Here is a 21,822-nt window from a genome sequence, read left to right as displayed (position 1 = left end):
CCATCGTTGAACAGCGTCATCTCTTTACCTCTCTCCATCTCCATCGTTGAACAGCGTCATCTCTTTACCTCTCTCCATCTCCATCGTTGAACAGCTTCGTCGCCGCGGGTCTCCTGTTCTTGTAGTACGTCAACCCCCCCCAGTGGGCAGTGGGCAGTGGGAATGGCGGCTCCCACCCTCCCTTCTCGCGCCAGCTGTCAACGGCCCGTCGCCCTTCCTCGTCCTACTCAGTACTCGGCAATCTGTATAATACGTGCCTAGTGGTCGTGTCGGTCGTGTCGGTCGTGTACGCCCCGCCCGTTGACGAGCGCCAAAACGTTTTCAACAACCCCTGGTACGCGCTGCACGCGCCTGGACTGTGTCGACGGCATTGACATGGACATGGGCATCATCGCTCTTAGGGGGGAGGGCGTGGATTAGCTGGTGTGGGCCCATTGGGCTCTTACTGTCTCGGATCGGAGGCTATGAATTGGTCAGGGGGACGACGGCCGACAGCTTGACAGGCGTTTGGGAACTTACATAGGAGGATGTGCTTTCGAGGAGGGGGCTCGGTGAAAGGGCCCGCGGAAAGGTAGAAAGAGTTTGGTGCACGGTCGATTTGATTTGGATGGGACGGTATGGGACGGGATGGGAAGTGACTGGGATGTTAGGAGTGTAGGGTGGGTTTGAGATCAATTCAAATAATATCGCGATGATATAGTATAGTATTTATACAACACGGTATTATATGCTACAATGTTATGTGCTATACATGTGATATCGGCTAACGATGTTCGGTGCTACCACGCGACCGGCCCGGACTCGACTCGACTCGACTCGACTCGACTGGCCAAGAGTAAAGGCCATGAGATCGAATATATAATATCGTTTCCACCGCGTTTCATTACATGTGTTTCGTCAAGAGAAGTGCTGCCTGGGTGTATCAAGCTGGTTTGCGCAGTTTAATGACCGTCAATTTGATACTTGGCTGATTGGGAGAAATCGCGTACCATATACACCACCACATGTGGTATGGTACTCTATACGATCACTGTGCACGCTGCTAGTTATTATTAATTCAGATACGAATTCGTCCCTCGCGCTAGGTAGCATATGGATACAGTACAGTATATGTCGGTACGTCGTCAACTCCTGGACGGGTGGCATAAAGGACGAGGGAGGGCAAGGAAGACTGGTGCTACTGGCTGTGGCGGATAGGGCGTGAGTTAATTGCAGTACAGTTTGACAGCAATGACCCTAACTGCGTTGTAACTGTAACTGGCTGAGTTTCTGTCTGTTTGTCTGGCTGTATCTATCTTATCAATGATCGTACTGTGCTGTGCTGTGCTGGCAGGATTCATGCCTGCATGAATGCTTAGCCGGAACAGCATTCGAAACATTACTCCCATTGCATCAATGGGCCGAGCTGGTCTCGTTACTGTTACAGTGTACAGCTAAACAGTACAGTAGCTACCCCAGCCCCATCTCCTGCATGGTCGGGGTCCCGTCCCTCCATGGTCGTGGCTCACCCTCACCGGGCATTTCAGATCCGGTCGGGAGTCGCACTTTCGGAAACCCTTCCTTCTTCCATATATAAGTCTCGTCGGATTCTAGACTTTCGAATGCGCCGGGCATGGAACGCGTCTTGTCTTCTTCGAGGTCTTGTCCACGGTGAGCGACCCATTTCATCCGAACTGCATGGGCCTTGTCCTCATCGACTAGGACCAAAGCTCCGCTATGCCAGCCCGCAGCGGCGATTGCAATAGGAAAGTAGGATCCAAGGTTTGCGTAGTCGCCTGCTCCGTCGTTCTTGGTGGATTGAGCAGACTCTTCGGCGGGACCCTCACTTACTGGCCCTTCCTCCCAATGCCTCCCTTCCTGCTCGACCCACTCGCTGAACGCGGCTTGTTTGACGGCGTCTACGTCCCAGATGTGTCGGGCTGGTTGGCCATTGGCCGCAAGGAGCGGCTGGTTGAGCTTGTCTTCCATCCATTGCAGCCAGTCCTTCCTTTCAGGTTCGAACCAGATTTGTCGGCCTCGGATGTTCGCGATAGGAAGCAACTGCGCGTCACTGCGAGTGCCGGCTCGTTCGCGACGCAGACCGCGGAAACGTCCACCGTTCTCCGGGCCAGAAAGGCCTAGCGATCCACAGCTCTGAGAGTCGGTGCCGTAGGAGGTGATCTTGCCATTGGCATGCAGGGCGTGGTAATGATAGTCGCCATACGCCAAGGCGATTACGCCAGTGTGCTGCAGGGCAGGAATATCTTGCGGTCTGGAAGCAAGCAAGGTGGTCAAGGTGGACCAATCGCCTGACGACACTGCTTCCGGATAGGCTCGAGCCGCGTCTGCGCATCTTCTGATGTAGTCGACGTCGCCGGATAGGACCTCGCCCGCCGCCGTGAAGACACTGAATTTCCGAAACGAGCCCTGAATGTCCTTCAGCTCACGGTCTGGTGCACTGTATCCTGGCATCTGGAAGGGAGGTTGCGAGGGTACGGACTGGGTTGGGTGGTCTGTGCGCATACAACAGGCATACGCCTTGGACTCGTTCGTGATATAGACGATGAAATCTTCAAGGACGATGTGCTTGATGACTTCGACCTGCCCTTTCTCCAAAGCTCGAAGGGCGGTTCCTGGAATCACCTTTTCATTCACGGGCTTCGAGTCCTCCATCTCATCTGTCTGATTGTTTTGCAGGGGAGTCCAGTAGATGATGCCTACATCGGGCACGTAGGCAGAGCTCTCTCCCCAGCCGGCAGCGACTCTTGTCGGTCTGCCTTCAAAGGGTACACCGCTTCTCGAGTACACAATCAGCCCTTTCGCATTGATTCTGTCCCAGGAGATGATTTGCCCGTGATCGGTCAACGCTAGGACGTGAGAGCGTCCGGAAGAAAACTGTCGGATGGCAGACGTGCTCTGCGTCAAGTATTCGAGGGGGTGGAACTCGTCAGATGCTTCACCTATCGTACTGCCATCTCTCGAATCAATCGAGCCCGTAGTGTATAGCTTTCCGTTGGCGGATAGGATTGTCGTCGACCACCCTCCACACTGAAGATCGGCAATTACGCCCACCTCGTCTGGGATGTGCACCTCGGTGGGCCAGCTGGAGGAGGTTCTGTGAAAGAGCTGCCTCGGAGGTATCCTGGCAGGAGTTGGTCGTGGAGGAAGCATCGCTGGATGTGGTCGAGCAGGTACTCGTGGGAGTACTCGCTGTGGAACATGGGGTGGTGGACGATGAGGCACCGAAATGGCTCTCCCAGGGCCCAGATTCCCTTTGACGCCCTGGCCCCATGTGTAGAGACGGGTTTGGGTCTTGAGTCGTTTGTATAGCCAGTACCAGCGAGGGCCATCTGCGGCGAGCAGGGGACTAATGGGCAGTCGGAATGTACTTGAAGTCTCATTCCTCCAATATAAAGAGTCTTGACGATACTTCACATACACTTGCTTTGAGACCCGACAGAGCCTCAGGTAGTCCTCCGGGGGCAGGTAAGATAGGACGATGGAGAGAATGTCATCTGGCAGATCTAGCAGTGGCATATTTGCGAGCCAAGCATATCGCTTGAATAGTTGAATTGAGAAATAGAGGAGGAGCAGTGGGAAGGACCGGGATGGTCACAACGGCGAAGGTGAGGGTGAGGGTGAGAGCCTGGTGAGGGCGTGGTGAGGGCAACGAGATCACAGTCACACCTGTGATATCATAGCAGAGCAGCGGCTTGGCGAACAATTTAGTGGGATGGCCTGTGTTGTCCCTCCCCGTGACAAACAATTCTTTCAGTTTCAGCTCACGGACCATAACTTCAGACCACGTTTGACGCTGTACACACATTATTCAACTCTAATTCCATCAAGCCTTCTTCCCGACCTCGGCAATCATGGCGGACGCAGGCGATGCCAAACCGACTCCCTCTGCGACTCAAGCTGCCTCCGCCGACCTGAGGCCTGCGCAACAAGAGACCGACCTCGTCAAGAACCCGCTCGGTGACCCCTCGGCTGAAGCCCCTGCAACCGATGCCAAAGGCGACAATGCTACGAAGCCTCCCACGTACACGGAAGCCGCCACCAATGCCGCCACCAACGCGGCCAGCACCGCATCTGCTGCGGCCTCCAATGTCAAGGACTCTGTCTTCTCTATGTTTGGTGGCGGAGCTAAAAAGGAGCGCAAGCCCGAAGAGGCGGATGACGCCAATGACGAACCCAGCGGAAGTTCCAAGGCGCAAAAGAAGGATGAAGACGAAGAGGTAAGATTTACTACACTCTAACTGATGATATGAATTGACATGGGTCGCTGTAACAGGACAAGGTCGACGAGGAAGAAGCGGATGTCGAGTTTGAACCCGTCGTCCGATTGACAGAGCGAGTCGACACCAAGACCAACGAGGAATCTGAGGAGCAGGTCTTCAAGATGCGGGCCAAACTCTTCAAGTTTGATCGAGACTCCAGAGAATGGAAGGAGCGGGGCACTGGCGATGTCCGACTGCTCAAGCACAAGGAAAATGGCAAGACACGACTGGTCATGCGCCGAGACAAGACTCTGAAGGTTTGCGCCAACCACTACGGTAAGTTTTTGCCTGGGTGAGAATATACACGGGCAAAGTACTGATGATTCATCTAGTTACTCCTGACATGAAGCTCTCCCCCAACGTTGGCAGCGACCGCAGCTGGGTGTGGAACGTTGCAGCCGATGTCAGCGAAGGGGAACCCGAAGCCCAGACGTTGGCAATCCGATTTGGAAACAGTGAGAGTACGTGGAACTTCACCCTGCAAACATTATGCGGCTACTGATCTCTCTACAGATGCGAACCTCTTCAAAGAAGCTTTCATCAAGGCGCAGCAAGACAATGAAGCTCTCTTCCAGAAGTCATGATCCTTTGACGCATAACAAGCAAGCGTGGAATGTGTGACAATTGGTGTCCAGCATGAATCTACGGAGTCGAGTGAAGTGAAGCAACGCAAAGAAGAGCAGAGCAGAGCATGAAAGAAGAACCGATGGATGAGTCAGTCGGAAGTTTGCCTTGGACTCTGACAGTATCTGTGTCAATACCCAAACTTACCTAGATAGAGATTGGAGTTCTACCCAGACACGGACAGAATGAAGCAAGAATGAATGCATGCATGCCGAAAGAACGCTAGACTACTCAGGCTAGACCAGCCCGCGCCAGATGCAGCCTCGCTCACTTCATTCCCATCCCTCGTGCGGCGACCCAGGACATTACACAGTAGACTCACTAGAATCGCCTACGCCGGGGAAGTCGCGCGTCTCGATCCTTTCTCTCCCCGCTCTGTTTTCTTCTCTTCTCCGTTACGGAACATTCTATCCCCACTGCATCCCCGTCAACAGCGCCATAGAGCCAGTCTTCAACCCCACACGGTTTTCGGAATCCTCAGGCTCAGCAACATACAGCGTCGTCGCCATGCCGGACGTATGTCTCGAAATCGATGCTTTAGTCTGACTGGGTGGCTGACAGGCTTTATAGGTGAAGCGCAGCATCAAAATCATAACCGACCAGAAGGTCATGTACGTGCCATCACACCACCATTCTCCCTCACCCATTCGTCACCCCTATTTTATGCTCTTCCAGCGCCGTGGCAACGCCGTGACTACTTGCGCTGGAAAACCAAGGATTCATTACACGCGACACGCGGATGTTCTGACTTCATTGCTACAGTCCCGGTGCCGACAGTGGCGTTGCAGGCTTCCCCCTTCGACACTGGTCTACCAGAATCGTCCTCCTCCACGCCGATACCAAACAAGAGATTGACGCAGACATCTTCGAGTCGGTCACATACATCCTCCACGAGTCCTTCGGCGACAAGGCCAGACAAGGTAACTTTTTCGAGCCCGCCCCCGCAGACGCCGCGCGACAGAACCAATTGACCTGACCGCCCTCGCAGTTTTCAAGAAGCCGCCCTTTCGCGTCTCCGAAGATGGCTGGGGTGAATTCGAGCTGCAAATCGAATTGAAAGACCTCTCTGGCAAAACCCATGCCCTTGTCCACGACCTCAACTTCGCCAACTCTCGCTATGAGACCAAGCAGATCATTGCATTCAAGAATCCCAAGGGAGCGCTGCTCGAGGCACTGCGAAATTCCGGCCCGATTCCAGGCGAAAGCGCGGCGGCAAACGGTGCAGATACACCCGTAGCCGGCAAGAAGAGAACAAGCGAGATCGGTGGTGGGGCGTCGACGCAGAAGAAAAAGAAGGGAGACTCCAAGGTCGTCGACATGGACAAGTTGGCGGAGGGGTTGCAGAAGCTTGGCGAGGACGATCTGCTCCAGGTTGTCCAGATGGTTCATGACAACAAAAGTGAGGATTCGTGGATGAGAAACGACGCTGAGCAAGGCGAGTTCCACGTCGACTTGTACACCCTGCCGGAGAACCTGATCAAGATGCTTTGGGACTTCACGACGGAAAAGAACGCCATCTCGGCATCTGCATAGGACGACAGATTTTCTCGAGCCCGCACGCCTCTACGCGTCATCCTGCTCTTCTTCCGAGCACGAGAACGCTACGTGAAAACGAGGTGCACGCGGCGCGACGAACTCAACGTGTGAAGCAAAGGGCGGGGCGACTGCCAAGCATGACAAATGGCGGATTCCGACGGTCTGCGTCGCACTGACGGCGTTGCTTTTTTTACCTACCTGACTCTTCTGGATCTCCTTGAGCTTGTGGTCGTCGATCGCGACAGCATCGGGGCCCGGGGCATGGGGCTTCTTTCCGGCAAGGTTGGATCCATTGTACCATCAGTCATCTGGAGGGACTCGAGCTTTTTCTGCATGTTTACCAGTTTCCACGCAAATGATACCAAGGAATCTTTACGGAAGTAACGCGGGGGCCTCAGACGGTGTAGCGGGGGATCCCAGCGCAATGGGGCGCATGGAGACGGTCCTGGGAAAGGCTAGGGATTCATGACCATGTACGCCGTCGTCGAGACCCGCGGGAGCGAGCGACAGACAAGTCGCAGCAATGGGTTGCGTCACGTCAGCTTAGCTGGGTGCAATGCATCATGCCGCCTTGAGCGTTCCGAAGATTCCAGATTATGCCCCCGGCTGAATGCCCACGAAAATGCAGGTTAGAGCTGGCCCCGAGGGGAAAATTGACGAAAATAATGATTCGTGAACGCGAGTTCATTTAAAATATCCAGAGTCTATGTCCTTGCTGTACGGCTCCCCAAAAAAAAAAATTGGACGCCATCGCCTCTCTTCCAGTGGCGGCGTAGCGTGACCGGATGTCCCAAATATTGTAGTAGTTCAGCTCCCTTCCCTAGACATGCTCAAACCTAGGCCGGCGTCTCATTTTGCCGGACGAGGGCGGCAAGGCGCAAATTATGACACAGTCTGATGTGCTCGTAATGTATGTATGGCACAAAAGACTTGTAAATGAAGGGAGACTCCCGGCTAGAGGGCAGCCAGCGTCTGGCGTAACCAGGATGTCTGACTTGGTCTGGACGGTTGAAAGGGTGGTCTCTTCTCCCCGATAGAACCGTCGTTGGGAGGAACCGGTATACGTCCCCCCGGCACCACCTCCCTGGTAAGGGTCAAATGGGCGGGCTGACTTTTGACGTGCTCGTTAATTTGGTTTGTGTCGAGGAAACCACTGCGAAACCGCGAACAGGGCCGGTGGTATATGTACATGACTGAGAAATGGGAGGCGTAACTCGTTAGGATAAGCGCAGCGCAGCGCCTGCACCATGCACCGGCACAGCAACAGGCGTCAACGTCAATGTCCACGTCCACGTTACTGTAGGATGCGGTGCCTTTTTTTTTTCGCAGCACGTCTGTCAGCTCAGGTTCTATACTTTGGACCGGGGAGGGGGGAGGGGGTTGGCAGCAAAAAGCATTCGTCGATCCACTTACTGTAATAATACACCTTCTAGGCCCTCGGCTTTGGCGCCGGATATTGTAGCGACGACCTCGCCGGCCCGGTATGCCAGGACGGCTGGAATTTCGACCGTCTCCATCTCGGCGAGCTGGTAATCGAGCCTGACGAAGCGTGTCGTGTTGTGCTTGTAGGCAAGCATGCCCAGTTCGTCCTCGACTTCGGCGCTCCGTGACGAGGCAGGGTCGTGGATCATCACCACCACGTAGGTGTCGTCCGACACCTTCTCGATGGCGTCGAGATAGCCATTCGCATCGACTTCCTGGAATGTGCCCCAGCTTCGTTGGCTGGGTTTCCTCTGGTACGCAGACTGGGATTGCGTGGAGAGTTCTTGGAGCCGGTTGGCTCGCCATGTCTGCATGAACTCTGAGTCTGCGTCATCGTCGGACAGGGCGATATTTTCAGAGTCCGAAGACGTGATCGACTTTGGGGAGGTCCCGAATATGGATCGCCGTTTGTCCTTCTTCTCTGTGACGGCGGTCGCGGCCGTTGACTTCCCGTTCGAGGCCAGGTTGTTGGCAAAGCTGGCCAGCCGTTGTCGGAAGGTGGACTGCTTAGCTCGATTGTAGGACTGGGCGTCCGCAATAACGCCCTTGGGCCCCGTATTGGCGAAGTGTGTCTGTGTTGGAAGATGGTACGTGGTCTTGGTGGTCGTCATGGTCGCCATGTTGGCTATCGTGTCGTCGTCTGTGCCTGGATCGGAGAAGTCGTCGTGCTCGGGCTCAGCCTGGTCGTCGGACAAATGTATCGAGTCCTGGTCGCGATCTTCGGGATGAGATGCCGGATGTTCGCGATGAGAGAAGTACCGCTCGGCTTCCTCGCGCGCGAGGTCTGCCATGATGTATTTGAACTGATGTTCCGCTCGGGTGACTAGCGACGAAGCGGCTCGAGATACGGAGCACACGTAACGGGTCCCAGGAGTCAAGGCGCGGTGGGGTCGCGAAGATGTCACTGGTGAGAGCCCTGTCGGGGGTCTGTGACACTGAGCCTGACTGAGGAAAAGACGCAGGCTCAAACCCTGTCTTTCTGCTGGTGCTTGTGAGACGGGGACCAGGAAACCGATCAGCTGAGGAGAGCAAAGTCCGTAGCGCGATTTCCACTTTTGCTTAATCGAGGTGGATGAGAATTGAGCACAGAGCGTTGGCAGTTTGAGAAATCTGGCATCCGGGGTTCGATTGGTCGTGCCGCTGAAAGGTCGTCGCCACCAGGACGGGGATGGAATAGGCTGAAACGCAAGGCTTCGGTGAGTTCGCCCAAGGCCGACAGCTCGGTAGGGCTCTAGACCCCGCCCGCGGGTCGATGAGGCTTCGAGACGTTCAAGGGAAGCTCAGGCGCCTGCGTGCCCAGTAGTCGCCAGAGTCCACCAGACTGTCACGTCACTAGCTGAAAGGGGGTCGATGAGATGGTACTGTGTACTGTGTATTAGTGTGCAATATACACCGGATTCGAACCGCGCAAGGGGAGAAACACTGACTACCTGATCAGCTAATTACTGGACGCTGGAGTGGTGCCGAGACAGAAGCGGGAGAATGTTCGAAAGCAAGATCGACAAGGTTTCATTTGGTCTCCTGTCACTCCAGACTTGTCTTCAACTGGTTGACAACGGCAACAGCAGATCCTCTTCCACCCTCCGCTAGCCAGTGACCAGTCAGCTCGGTGAAGTCTATCAGAGTGCAAGCGTTGCATTCCATGTTAAAAATCTCCGGTGCTGCTGGTTCTGTGTGTGACTGACTTCAGTCCAGCTCACGGAATCATGGGTGACCGCTGGGTGACCGCAAGCTTAAACTTAATTGAGTTGTGCCTTTCTCCCCCGTCGATCTTGTTCCTAACTGCGCCTGAGCCCAAGGCTATGTACGAGCTACGACTACGTGCTGGAAACTGACCCTCACTCCATTGGCTCCGAGAACGGCGCGCTGAAGAGGTGCTCAGTGAGCACTTCATCCGATCGGTAAATGAACCATCGTGTGCGACCACCTCCAATATTCCACCGTCCGAAGTCACTGCTTGCTGCTGCTGCCACTATTATTACAATGTCGAGGCCTCACTTCGCATTGTTCAGAGGACTGAGTCCGATTTGACTAATCAGTCGACGTCCAATGGTGCGAACACCATTATGACCACCCAATGCCACCGCCCTGCACGTACGACGAGGATGTAGATCTTTCTTGCTTTTGCAAAGCACCCGGGAGCACCGCTGATCCGTGCAGCACGCTAATATCAGATCCATCTCCCAGCTTTACAGTCATTTTACGGTGAAACAACCTGCGCTGTCGATCACACTTCGATGCTGATTCACATCGCCTACTCATACCTCGTAGGAGTACTCCGTCTCCGTGCAACTGTCAGTCCCTGGTCGAATCTCATCAACCCTACCTGTAGGATGTAGTGAGATTTGCCTTTGGGACAGTCTCTCCAATACTGGAACCGGCGAGGAAAGGCAACGAGGCTGCGGAAATGGATTGGTAGGCGAAGCACCTTAGCACAAGAGTGCAGACATTTCTCGTATATTCTTCTAGACCAAAAGCTATCACAGATGCCAGCGAACAGAGACCCGCTAGTCCGTACTCAAAACCCTTTTATGCCTGGAGGACTCCGCTGCTTATGCCTCGTCCTCCTTCCGCTTCCCCACCCTGTATTCGCGATGGCCAGTAGATCATCGTCGCGAATCTTGCGGTCAGCGGTTTTCCGCCTGGTCAAGGCTGGTTTCGCTCTCTCGTCTTGATCTTCAGCTGCATGGTCGCCAGGGTTCTTTGATCTTTTCTGTCTCGAAGCAGCCAGCTTTTCGCGTAGCAGGATTGCTTCTTCGGGGTCTTCGTAGCCCAGTTGTGTCATGCGAGGTGCTGGTTCTTGCTCGGTGTGAAAACCTGCCGGCCTGACCAAATCAGGATCGTCCATCCCATATGCAGCAGAATTCAGCCCTGCTAGAGGAGTCTTAGCTCGTCCGGTGAGGCTGAAGCTTCTCTTTTCGGCTGCGGATGTCGATTCGCCACCCTGGTGCTCTCCCAATTGCTTGGTAGGAAGTTCGGTGCCGATGCCATCTGTGTTTACGCTGCCAACAGAGCTTGCTCTCGAGGGTCGCACATTCGAGGTAGATGATGAATTGGACAGGTTGCTGAGAGCTCGGCCGACCAGTCTGTTGTTCTTCTTCCTTGGTTCATCGGACACTTTGTTATTGGCAGCTTTTTGGTTCGAGCGCTCATTCAAGATGTCTCGGATTGCCCCATTGATCGCTTCGACGTCGGTGAGTTTTGCTGCGACTTCTACCACCCCCTGCGTGTTTTCCTTCGCCTTCTGCTCTTCCACACTCGATGCACCATCCAGTGAGGGAATGGGAGCCTTAGTATGTTCGACAGCCTGAACGTTCCTGCGAGCAGAAGTTGGAGGGAGCTCTCGGAGTGGACACTTGCCATCGACGTACAACCCATCCTGTGTGTCACTTTGTTGCTCAGAGGCACTCGTGCGCTTAGATGATACCTTCATTTCGGGCCCATTTGCAATACCTGCAACATCCGCAACGTCTGTACCATGTGCAACATCTGAGGACTCCTGGTGAACGATGACAGGTGTACCCGACCTTTTAGGACTGACTGTTACCGCTCCTGGTCTGGTCCGCTTATCAGCTGCCTGTGCGCGTCCTTGTCGGCGTGCTGGTCCATCGCTCGCTTTTCTCTGTAGAAACGTCGTCCCCAACCACACATGGTCGCCCGTGGGTGCCTTCGTCGCGCTGGCCGCGTCATTCTTCGCGACGTGAGATGGCTGAGGTTGCAGAAGATGATCGTTTATGCTTGCTTTGGCCTGATCCTTCATCGTCGACCACAGCCATTCCTCCGTCACAACAGGAATACCCAGATGATGTGCCAGCTCAAGTTTGTCCCTTCTCGCAAAGGTGGCTCTGCATACAAGCACTGAAATGGCCGAAGTGAAAGCCTCCGCGTATGTGCCGCCAAGCAATGTGACGATCTTGATGATATGCACATTCTCGATTCCGTCGAAGCCGCTGACGTTGATGGTCAAATCTTTCAGTGCCGTGCTGGGTTCTCTAATCACCTGCCCGAGTGGATAGCTTTCAGGAGCTATGAATGACTTCGCGATCATGCATTTCTCCAGCCAGAGTTCAGATACCACCTGGAAGCCCTCAGGAACGACGTCTCCGGGAACTGGTCCAGCCGCGGCCACATTGTGTGGCAGTATAATGAACAACTTGCTAGGTTCGATACTGCATTGAGTTTCGTCTTCACCAATGATTGTCGCACCGAGCGAGGTCAAAATCCTCCGTAGGTGTTCATTCTACCGGCGTATAAGTATAGTTTGTGGAACAATAGCCATGAGACGTAGCGTACCTTTTTCTGATCCAGGCATTGTACCATGAAGTGACAGCCAGCCAGGAACCCTTCAAAACGTGTATTGCCGGGACCAGATCCAGTATTGACTTGGTCATTCCGAACGTCCTCAGCCACAATTGCAGGTCTGTCGGGTCTTCGAAGTGATGGCATGGAGATAGAAGGCTTCAGCCGCGGACGGCCATCAGTCGGAGCCTCGAAACCAGCACCACCGACAATGTCCGACCACATGTCCTGATTCTGACTACCCAGCCGAACACTTGCAGTCCTTCGAAGTTTCCGAGATGGCTCTGGAGCAATGGTCTCTTCCCGTGCACGTTTGCCCAGTTGAGGAGATGGTCGCTGTTTTCGATTCCACGCCCCCACGCCCTGCTCAGTGACTGGGAGTGTAGGATGGTAGAGAGCCTCGTCCAACTGCATGCCCCTCTCAAGGCTGTCCTTGTACCATTTCAGACTCACTACCTTTTTCTGCCACTGCATCCCATACTCGTACTTCTTCCCTTCGGGCTTGGCTGCGATCAGATGAGTGACGTCCTTGGTCAGGTCTCCGGTATATTCTCCACCGTTCTGCTTGACATTGTTCTGCAGTTGAGCACGGAAGACAAGATCATCAAAACCTGTGATGCATATTTTCAAGCCGGCTAAGGTGGGCACTCGATATTTGGTGGCAAGAGCATCCAGGTCCAGAGGCAGATCATTGATCCAGTGATCTCGCACAGCCTCAATCCAATCTGGAACCAAGACCCTGATATCTTCTCTTTCTCTGGCGACGTATTGATACTTGAGCGTATCTGTGCTACCGACGATTAGGTGGGAGGTATCTGAAGTCAAGTCGAGCTTGTGCTCTGCTCCCATCTTGATTGCGATATCGGCATATCGAGTCTGGAGTGTTGTCAGCGACACAACGAAAGGATCTCGTTTCGGTGCTGACCCGGTCTTCTGGTCCAATCGAGGTGAAGCACAACACCACACCCTGAAGCGGTTGCTCGGCGGATTCTAGGGGGAATCATTTAGTGAGACATCAAAGACAGAATGTTTCCATACGTACCTGGAGACTCCTGTCGTGGCATAATGCATCATGTCAATGCGTACATGCAATCGGTAACAACAATAAGAGTACAGTGTCAGTACTTGGTAGTGAGATGCGGTTTGGAATGGTGGGCTGAGCTGGCACGGCTGGACGCGTCTCGCCCAAACGCGTCCATAAATTGAAGCACGGCAACTGGGCCGAGGTGCAGTCGTTCCAATTCTTGGCAATGTGGGGTAGCCCCTTGGCGGATGACGTAGGGGCAGCCACCGACGCAGATGTCAAAGAGTACTCCGTACTCCAGACGGATCAAAGGAACGGGGAGGAACGGGGAAGTTGGAATCGACTCAACGTTCCGTATATTTACTGGTGTAATCGTACGAGCAGCATCTCATGACCTAGTTCAAGCCACGCCCAGAAGCTACATACCCTTGGTTGCCTTGTCCCTGGTGGGAGACTAGACTCCATCTTTGGGTATCCCGCCGTGCCCGCTTGGGGTCTCGCATACTGCAGGGCACCATGCAACATAATCAGATATAAAAAGCTTGGAACTCAGGTGCCCGGAATCATGCTGAATATCAGCATTAAAGCTTCCCGGAACCGGCCTTGATCGTCACGTGCGATTTCCTGGCACGGTTATGTTCAGTACTCCTACCGCAGCCTAGCGTTTGGAGTAGACTGCTGCCAGCCTGCATCACGCGATGGAAGTTCTGCGCAGCGGCGTGGCGGCTTTCGAAAATGTCTCACGATAAACGTCCTTCAGGCCACATGGCAACATAACGAGGGAGCTACGAGAGTCAGATGTACAGTAAGCGAGCCGGGGGATCCGCTGGCTGTCCTATGTCTTTCATGGACAATAGCACCTCGAGGCCCGCTGAGCTAATATCCTTCCTTCGTTCCGCCATATTCGAAAGAATTGTTGGCGTGTCTGGGTTCATAAAGGAAACATAGCAAGGATCCTAACGTGTGTCGTGTGCGGACCTGATCATGCCAATGCCGCGCACACTGCGTAAATTCTCACTACTGAGTCTGACTCCTCCGCCCAACAGTTTTCTGGGTCAGGATCTTGCTCAGCCCCATTGACATACGCAATGCCACAATCATTCCGCTGCTGGTCTTTCGTTCAACCGTCGTTGGGCAGCTAAGACTGAGTAGACCATTATGATCGGCACCTAGACACGAATGTTAGTGTGTAGAGGTCTAAGGATAGGTCAGAGGGAAAAGTCGTGGCGGCCATCACAAAGAAGATGTCATCAAAGGAAGATGTGTTCATGTTGTGTCTGCATGGGCATTGTGACAACGATCAGCAGAGGCATGGTGTTCAGATGGACACATTTATGGCTTCGATGCTTGTTTTCCGTCTCAGGCATTGTATAGATCAATCAGGTTCTGTTGACGGACTTCACCAACCTTGCATAAACCTTCAAATTTCTGGTAATGCGAAATAGGTAAGCACACGCGAGTGGAGAGCTGAATAGCCCGGGGTTCAGCCAAGCTCGGTGTACTCGTAAGTTCATCGAGCGAGTACGGATGAAACTTACGTACTGAGGATCCCGCCAGTTACAGCGTGTCTTACGAGGCCTGACGTGACTGTGATATAACGCAATACGCATCATTACAGCTGGTCACCACGTACGTAGGGGTGGCTAAGCCATCTGGACATGGGTTTCTGTGTTGAAGGCAAGATCTGGCTCGCTTCGGTGCAAATTAAGTGTGTCCTAAGGATAACCCTGAAGAACGTATATGCTGCCCCTCTCTCCGATACGACGGAGTCGTTGCGTCAACGCGTGACCTGTCGGTCCGCCTCCGGAAACAATGTATACCCGTCCACCATGGAGAGTGAAAATTCATTACATGTGAAGGGCGACATGCGTTAGCACAGCGGAAACCTCGGCAAGTACGTCTGCTTTGTTCTTCGTCACTCTCGCTCCTTGAGGGACAATGTGCAGGCCTTCTGAGGTGCCCGGCGTCAATGAGCACATTGGAGACCCATAATAAGAATTCTGGAACGTCGGTGGCAATGATTCAGCGGAAGCCGGAGCAGATTCTCTTATACAGCCGGGTGACAATCGTGAGCAGTATGTGGGCAGAACTGAGTTACGAGTAGATCGTGGTCAGTCTGGAGGCGGGTCATAATGCTTCAAAGGGGCGTGAGTGGTGAGCAGAGGGCCCGAATTGTCGATTAGGCACACGACATAAGTAAGGCGACCAGATATTAAGTCGAGGGTGGTGTCCCCTCCTATGCTTGCTGGAAAGCGGAATGTCGATCAAATGCTTCGACTTCAAGATCCGCCGAGCCGAACACAAAAGAGGCTCTACCAGGCCCTGCCAGTGACAAAGTGGGAGATTGACTTCCGGCATAAGCTATCAACCTATGATAATTTGACTTCTCTGGAGTCGGCGGCCGCGGGCTCCAAGCCAAACTCACCCCCCAGCAACAGATCTTGCTCTTGAATCATCGCCTGACAGATCAGAAGCGGCCACCCATACAGCAGCGAGGGCGCCTCGTCACCCACCGAGTCTAACCTCATCCGAGCCATCAGCGACCCTCTCTGCCTTGGTTCTTCCGGGCCGGCCGTGCCATTTACATATCCCACTCGCATCATCATTCGGTCTTGCAGCATTCGAGCGCAGATTTTCTCACCGTAAGGTTCTGGATCTCTTGATCTCACTCTGGCACATTGGGCAAGTGAGTAAAATCCAGAGGCCCTTCCTTTCCGCTGATCTTCATCGTCCGCCCCTCAACCTTCAATTCAAGAACCGTCGAAAACCATACCCGAGAGAACATCACCAATGGAAACAAAGGTGGTCCGTCCTTCCGGTTCGCTCTGAGACCGACTGGCAGTACGAGTAGCACTGCAGGACACCATTCCAGCGCGGTGTTATAGCTGCCACCTTAGGTGCGTTCACTCTAGCCAAGGAGAGCAAGCCCAGAGGACAAAGTCAAAGAAACTGCGGAGTTGGACTTGGGGAAGCCTCCAAGAGTCCAACAAGTTGGCACGACCTGATCGGCCCCTCCCACGTTTAAACCTGTTGTCCGCAGAATCGCCTGACGCGGTTGATTGCGTCTCTTGTTGCTCATCTTCCAAGTCCTACGCTTTGGCCATCAATCTGACGTCTATCTGTTGCAGTTCTATGAGACTTCCGACACTACAAGCGCTCCCTCACCAATCGAGTCCTCCCTTTACTCCTGTTACTTGCACAATCTTGCTGCAACACTACAGAGCCTATCTCCCTCAATATACAATAATTTCCTTGAGCCATTCGCAAAACTGGCTTTCGCACGAGAACACGCGAAGAAATTCCTGAGACTCAGCCTCCCTCCCGTGTCTACACAGCACATTCCCGTTCATCCGGTGGCACCTGTACGAATTGGACGAAGACGGAGTTCTGTAGGAACGGAGGAGATGGTGTTCGCCGACGTTGGCAGGCGTTCACCTGAACGAAGGGGAAGGAGCTCTAGCGTGGTCAGTGGTGTAAGCAATCGGTCAAGACACAACAGCAACGCTCGAACTGCTACTGCTCAGCCACCTTCACCAGAGACGCAGCCCGTGGCGCCGAGCGTGACTTTACTAGCGGACGAGAAGCCTGTTGCAAGTGGGAATGGCGTGTCTGTCTCCATTGCACTGGCAGAGCCAGTTCTTTTCCTACAAGGTTACGATGCCAATGATCCCTCCACGCACAGTACCACCATGCTTCGCGGAAGTCTACTGTTGAGAGTACAGAAGCAGGCGAAGCTCAAGTCGATATCTCTGAACTTCCGGGGCAAATCAGAAACGGAATGGCCTGAAGGCATCCCGCCGAAGCGCGTCGAGTTCCGGGATACCACCACGATCATGAACCATACTTGGTCCTTTTTCAACGCCCAGTTTCCCCAGGCTGAGTATAGCTACGGTGCCGATCTCGTCCAACTCTCCAAAGGCCCATCCGTCGAGGCCAAGGAACTCGGTGTCACGGCCTCATCCTTTGATCTCTTTCAGCGCAGTGCATCTCCAGCCAAGAGCCACACATCGACCCGCGAGCTAAAGAGATTATCGTTACAGGCAAATCACTCGCGGAGCTTCGGTAAAGGCGACACGATCAATGGTGGTCCTACCGTTGCTCAGAGAGGCTTCAAAGTGTTCCATCCAGGCGACTACGTGTACAATTTCGAGCTGCCCCTTGACTCGAGGTTGCCCGAATCGATCAGTGTCGATCTCGGCCATGTCAAGTATGAGCTCGAAGCTCTGGTTGAGCGTTCTGGCGCATTCCGTGCCAACCTAGTGGGCACGAAAGAGCTGACCTTGATCCGAGCCCCCGCCGAGGGCTCCCTAGAACAAGTCGAACCTATCGCGATTTCAAGAAATTGGGAAGATCAGCTACACTATGACATTGTGATTTCTGGAAAATCGTTCCCACTGGGCTCAACAGTGCCTATTGCATTCAAGCTGACACCTTTGGCCAAGGTTCAATGCCACAGGATCAAGGTGTTTGTGACCGAGAACATACAATATTTTACGAACAACAAGAAGGTGCACAGGCTTGAACCGACCAGGAAAGTGCAGCTCTTCGAGAAGCGGGCCGACGGACACAGTGTGACTTCCTACCCAGGGAGCTCCATGCGCATTCTGGCTGGTGGTGGTGTTCCTTACGACTATCGACAGCAGGCCGCGGCAGGAGATGAGGACATCCCCAGGGATCAGACCAACTTGCTCGGAAACCTCGACAATGATGCTGGAAGCATTGGTCCCACGGAAATGGAATTCAATGTCCAACTTCCCAGCTGTCATCAGATGAAAGACAAGTTGAGAAGTGAGAGACTGCATTTTGACACGACATATTCCAACATTCAGGTGAATCATTGGATCAAGGTATGTGTTCACCGTTTTGCATCTTGTTCCCAAAATAACGTATTCCCCAGATTGTGATGCGGCTGTCTCGACCGGACGAGAATGATTCTGGAAAGCGACGTCACTTTGAGATCTCGATTGATTCACCCTTCAACATCCTTTCTTGCCGTGCGACACAAGCAAACATCTCACTGCCAGCCTACAGCGCCGGCGATGGTGTCCCGTCGTCGACCGATGAGTTTGAGTGCGGTTGTCCTGGTGCCGCACTTCGACGACGGAACACTCCCCCCGTATCGCAAAATCGAATTCAAACTGTCAACGCGTCAGCAGATGGACCAACCCCAGGTGTGAGCAGGAGTTGGACCAACGACACAGGAGGGTTGGCGATGCCTACGCAAGCCCATGTGCATAATGACCCCAACTCAGGGCAATCGAGACCGATGCATTTGTTAAGAGCACCGTCTTTCAACCCACCGGCATTCGATGATGATGAAGCGCCACCACCATTGGTTACACCACCTCCACTGTACGATAATATTGTGTCAGGCGATTCGACGAGTGCACTAGCAGATTATTTTGCTCGCCTGGCGGACGAAACATCCGATGAGGACGATCGGCTGGATCGATCACGTGTTGATCACCCTCTTACTCCAGGAGGTCGCGTCAACAGGTCAATGGATATCCCTCGGAACTGGCTTCCGCTTGATGGAACATCCCATTCGACTCCAGCTCCTTCAGGCTTGGCCACGTCGGCCTCGGTAGCTCATTGAGCTGTGATTATGTATTTCTTACTGTTGGCGTAGACGGACATGCCTTGCTTGAGGGATCGGGAGGGAAACATCACGAATTCAGGACAGCATTTACGACAGGCGGGCTTAGTGATCAAAGCAACTTCTTGGAATTGCAAGCGGAAAGGTGTTACGAAGACCTGTCGGATTCAGGGCAACTTCAAATTGGGATACGAGGTACTGATGGAATGGGCCGGGAAAATATACTTCCCCGTCGGCAGTGACAGAAGGCCAGGGCCTTTGGAATCTATAGCAGTCAATCTGGGCATATCATCATATACAAGTATCTCGTTCAGTCAGGGCCGTCCGTTACTGTACTCGTAACGTCGAGAAGTGAAGATCAGAGACCGGTGCGGCACGTGCTCGTACGAGAGTGGCTTGGCCTTGCCGAATAGCAAACCAGGCCAATGCAAGGCTGATGTATAAGGCTGAGGCTTGCAAACATGCCAAGAGGAAATTGTTCCCCCATGATCTGCTCGTCGCGCATGAAGCTTCGTGTTGAAGAACTCGAACAAGCCGTGCTTGTCAGGTCTTCCGCGTGTCAACTTCGGAAGGCTCTGACATCGAGCCCATGGAAATGCATTCCTGACAGGTTGCATTCATCTCACGGGCACCGTCAAGTCCATCAATTCTGCGTCGTCCGTAATGGCGGCTACCGCAGCAAGTGCCATGGCTCATCAATTGCCGCCCATGTCTATTCCTGCCATGCCTCGAATACGCCCTCCACGACTACTGAAAGGAGATCCACATCCTAATAATGCCGCAATGCCACCCATAACCTCGGACAGCCCGAGCGCGAAATGGGTGCAAGGCAAATGGCGGACGGGAAATTCTAAAGCCGTCAAGAATAAAAAGGCAACCCAAGACATCCAAGTCACAAAGGCCCTCCGACATCAGACGCATGGCTTGGACATATACGCCTATCGCCATATTCGAACGAACCAGGTGGTCTATAGCTTGACAAGGACGTTGCAGGTGTGGGCAACTGTCCCCTACGAATAACACTCTGCTGACTAGGTTATGGCCAGGAAAACAAGGTTCTCGCCCAACTGCTCTATCATGGCAAGAAGACTGTGCCTGCCACCGTCCGCAATGACATGTGGACGCCTTATTTCTCTATACATTTCCCACCCACGCCTGCCGGAGCTCTGGAAGGTCTCTTCGCTTTTCAGAAACTGCGCGAGCTCTCAACTCAGAGGCAGTTGTCCCCTCCCGAGAATCTGATTCGAGCCACTCAAGAAGATATAGACATTGTCAAGTCAAAGTTAGGGTCTCCTACAACGTTACAAGAAATGGCGGCCCGCGATGAGCTACAGGGCAAGATCCCCCAACTCAACGAGATCCTGCCGAAGAAACTGCGCGCACAGAAGTTGATGGATCAGAAAGCTACCAGCGTTGCCGACGCGGCATTTGTGCTGGACTGGATACTGTCAGGCCCGAGTCCCTGGGAGCGTGTAACAACAGTGGCCAAGAATCGAGCCATCAAGGCCACAGAATTGTCTCGCAACTCAGTGGCCAGGCTAAGGAAAATCCGCAAGGAGATCGAACAGAAAGCCGCCGAGATCCGGCGACGTGCTTCTTTAGCAGTTGAGAGTCTCGCTGATGGGGACCGAGCGTCCCTGCGTCTTACCTTCGATGCCATTCGCCAGCTCAGCATGGAACATCGCAGCATCATTAGTGAGAAGGGGGACAAACTCGACGATCCCGACAACCAACCCTCGATCGATATCGACAACCTCCAGCAATATGAACCGTCAGGCACAAAAGTGAAGGTGAACAGGAAGGAGCCCATTGCCGTACAGAGGCAACAGAGGCGTGCGATACTGGAGGCCGAAAACAATGCTTTCAAAGAGCGCATACAGATGGCCAAGTCCGCCGAACACGAGGCTATCAAGGAATGGTTCCGGCACAACGAAACGCCTAGCACGGAGATGGGCTCGCTGTGGGATTCCGTGTCGCTGGCCAGAGAGAACGCGCTGGACAGCTACGACACACAGCACAAAATGAGCAAAATCGCCGCAGCAGGCGAAGCGGAAACCGGATCAGACCAAGACAACACGGGGACTACCACCACGAAAACCGACACCGTCCAATCCAGCCTCTCAGCCCTCAAGCCCGACTGGGCCACCGAACCGCGCTCTGTCAAAATGTACTGGGCGGACGTGAACGACGGACTGTTCGCCTCGTCGTGGCCCAGAAACGTGATTCACAGGTCTCTTGCGCCCTTTGGCGTGGCCAAGGCCTGGACGTGGGCGCCGCATCTGGACGAAGCAGGGAACCTCATCACGGACAGCCCACGCGTCAAGGTCGCCAAGGTAGTGGGTAAGAGCGTGCACGTGATGGGCAGTAGCGTCGACGACGGCTGGGTGACGGAGGAGATGCTGCAAGGAGGGAAAAGACCCCCCGTGTGGGCGGAGCCGCCTCCGCCGCCTGCCCCCCAGGAGGGAATCGAGGACGTGCAGGTCGAGTACCAACGCTTGGACGAGGGGATGGCATCATCTAGAGATCCTGCCGCGTTCCACGACGAGGATATCGTGGTCGAAGAGAGACGCCAGGGCCTCTGGGCACGCGTTCGGCGCATGTTTGGTCGGTGAGTAGTAAATAGTGGAGGCAAAGGCAAAGGCGGAGGCGGAAAGCCGAAGCCGAAGCCGAAGCCGAAGCGGATGTGAAGGTGGAGGTCTGCATGCATGCATCCATGCATGTAGTAGGGCAATAGATGGAACAGGAGCATGCCGTCCGGACATATTGTACTGTATAACATGAGTTGACAATATCTCTCCTTGTAGAGAGTAGGGATAGAGACGGACTTGACGGCTCGGACACTGGCACACCCAGCGTCGCGTCGTGTTGGATCGTATCGTCGGAGCCGTGACTCGTATATTAGACAATGACCACTGTACGGAGTACCTACAGTACAGTACACTGGACAGGGAGTGTAACGGACTCTCAGAAGCCAAGTCAATGGACAGACAAAACGGCTAGAC

The 21,822-nt window shown here is 53.8% G+C and overlaps 7 protein-coding genes across 7 annotated transcripts; 4 read left to right on the top strand and 3 right to left on the bottom strand.

Moving 5' to 3' along the window:
- Window positions 1-1,449: 1,449 nt before the first annotated feature.
- On the bottom strand, window positions 1,450-3,516 carry G647_07587 (uncharacterized protein; the record flags this gene model as incomplete). Its single annotated transcript, XM_008731901.1, has 1 exon — window positions 1,450-3,516. One exon carries the CDS (start codon window positions 3,514-3,516, stop codon window positions 1,450-1,452), a length of 2,067 nt encoding a protein of 688 aa, XP_008730123.1.
- Window positions 3,517-3,851: 335 nt separating this feature from the next.
- Window positions 3,852-4,843, top strand: G647_07586 (uncharacterized protein; the record flags this gene model as incomplete). The annotated part of the gene is made up of 4 exons (XM_008731900.1): window positions 3,852-4,217; window positions 4,280-4,535; window positions 4,592-4,720; window positions 4,773-4,843. The coding sequence occupies 4 exons, from the start codon at window positions 3,852-3,854 to the stop codon at window positions 4,841-4,843; spliced, it is 822 nt and encodes a 273-aa protein (XP_008730122.1).
- Window positions 4,844-5,390: 547 nt separating this feature from the next.
- Window positions 5,391-6,416, top strand: G647_07585 (uncharacterized protein; the record flags this gene model as incomplete). Its single annotated transcript, XM_008731899.1, has 4 exons — window positions 5,391-5,399; window positions 5,454-5,494; window positions 5,646-5,803; window positions 5,872-6,416. The coding sequence occupies 4 exons, from the start codon at window positions 5,391-5,393 to the stop codon at window positions 6,414-6,416; spliced, it is 753 nt and encodes a 250-aa protein (XP_008730121.1).
- A 1,412-nt stretch (window positions 6,417-7,828) lies between these two features.
- On the bottom strand, window positions 7,829-8,692 carry G647_07584 (uncharacterized protein; the record flags this gene model as incomplete). The annotated part of the gene is made up of 1 exon (XM_008731898.1): window positions 7,829-8,692. One exon carries the CDS (start codon window positions 8,690-8,692, stop codon window positions 7,829-7,831), a length of 864 nt encoding a protein of 287 aa, XP_008730120.1.
- A 1,727-nt stretch (window positions 8,693-10,419) lies between these two features.
- G647_07583 (uncharacterized protein) lies at window positions 10,420-13,264 on the bottom strand (the record flags this gene model as incomplete). The annotated part of the gene is made up of 5 exons (XM_008731897.1): window positions 10,420-11,316; window positions 11,371-12,141; window positions 12,195-13,076; window positions 13,126-13,190; window positions 13,243-13,264. The coding sequence occupies 5 exons, from the start codon at window positions 13,262-13,264 to the stop codon at window positions 10,420-10,422; spliced, it is 2,637 nt and encodes an 878-aa protein (XP_008730119.1).
- A 3,364-nt stretch (window positions 13,265-16,628) lies between these two features.
- Window positions 16,629-18,820, top strand: G647_07582 (uncharacterized protein; the record flags this gene model as incomplete). The annotated part of the gene is made up of 2 exons (XM_008731896.1): window positions 16,629-18,071; window positions 18,122-18,820. The coding sequence occupies 2 exons, from the start codon at window positions 16,629-16,631 to the stop codon at window positions 18,818-18,820; spliced, it is 2,142 nt and encodes a 713-aa protein (XP_008730118.1).
- Window positions 18,821-19,483: 663 nt separating this feature from the next.
- On the top strand, window positions 19,484-21,432 carry G647_07581 (uncharacterized protein; the record flags this gene model as incomplete). The annotated part of the gene is made up of 3 exons (XM_008731895.1): window positions 19,484-19,813; window positions 19,867-20,591; window positions 20,652-21,432. The coding sequence occupies 3 exons, from the start codon at window positions 19,484-19,486 to the stop codon at window positions 21,430-21,432; spliced, it is 1,836 nt and encodes a 611-aa protein (XP_008730117.1).
- Window positions 21,433-21,822: the final 390 nt, after the last annotated feature.

Source organism: Cladophialophora carrionii, assembly GCF_000365165.1.
Source record: "Cladophialophora carrionii CBS 160.54 unplaced genomic scaffold supercont1.6, whole genome shotgun sequence".
Taxonomy (NCBI): domain Eukaryota; kingdom Fungi; phylum Ascomycota; class Eurotiomycetes; order Chaetothyriales; family Herpotrichiellaceae; genus Cladophialophora; species Cladophialophora carrionii.
The sequence above is the reverse complement of the archived record's forward strand: the minus strand, read 5'-3'. Positions and strand labels throughout refer to the sequence as shown.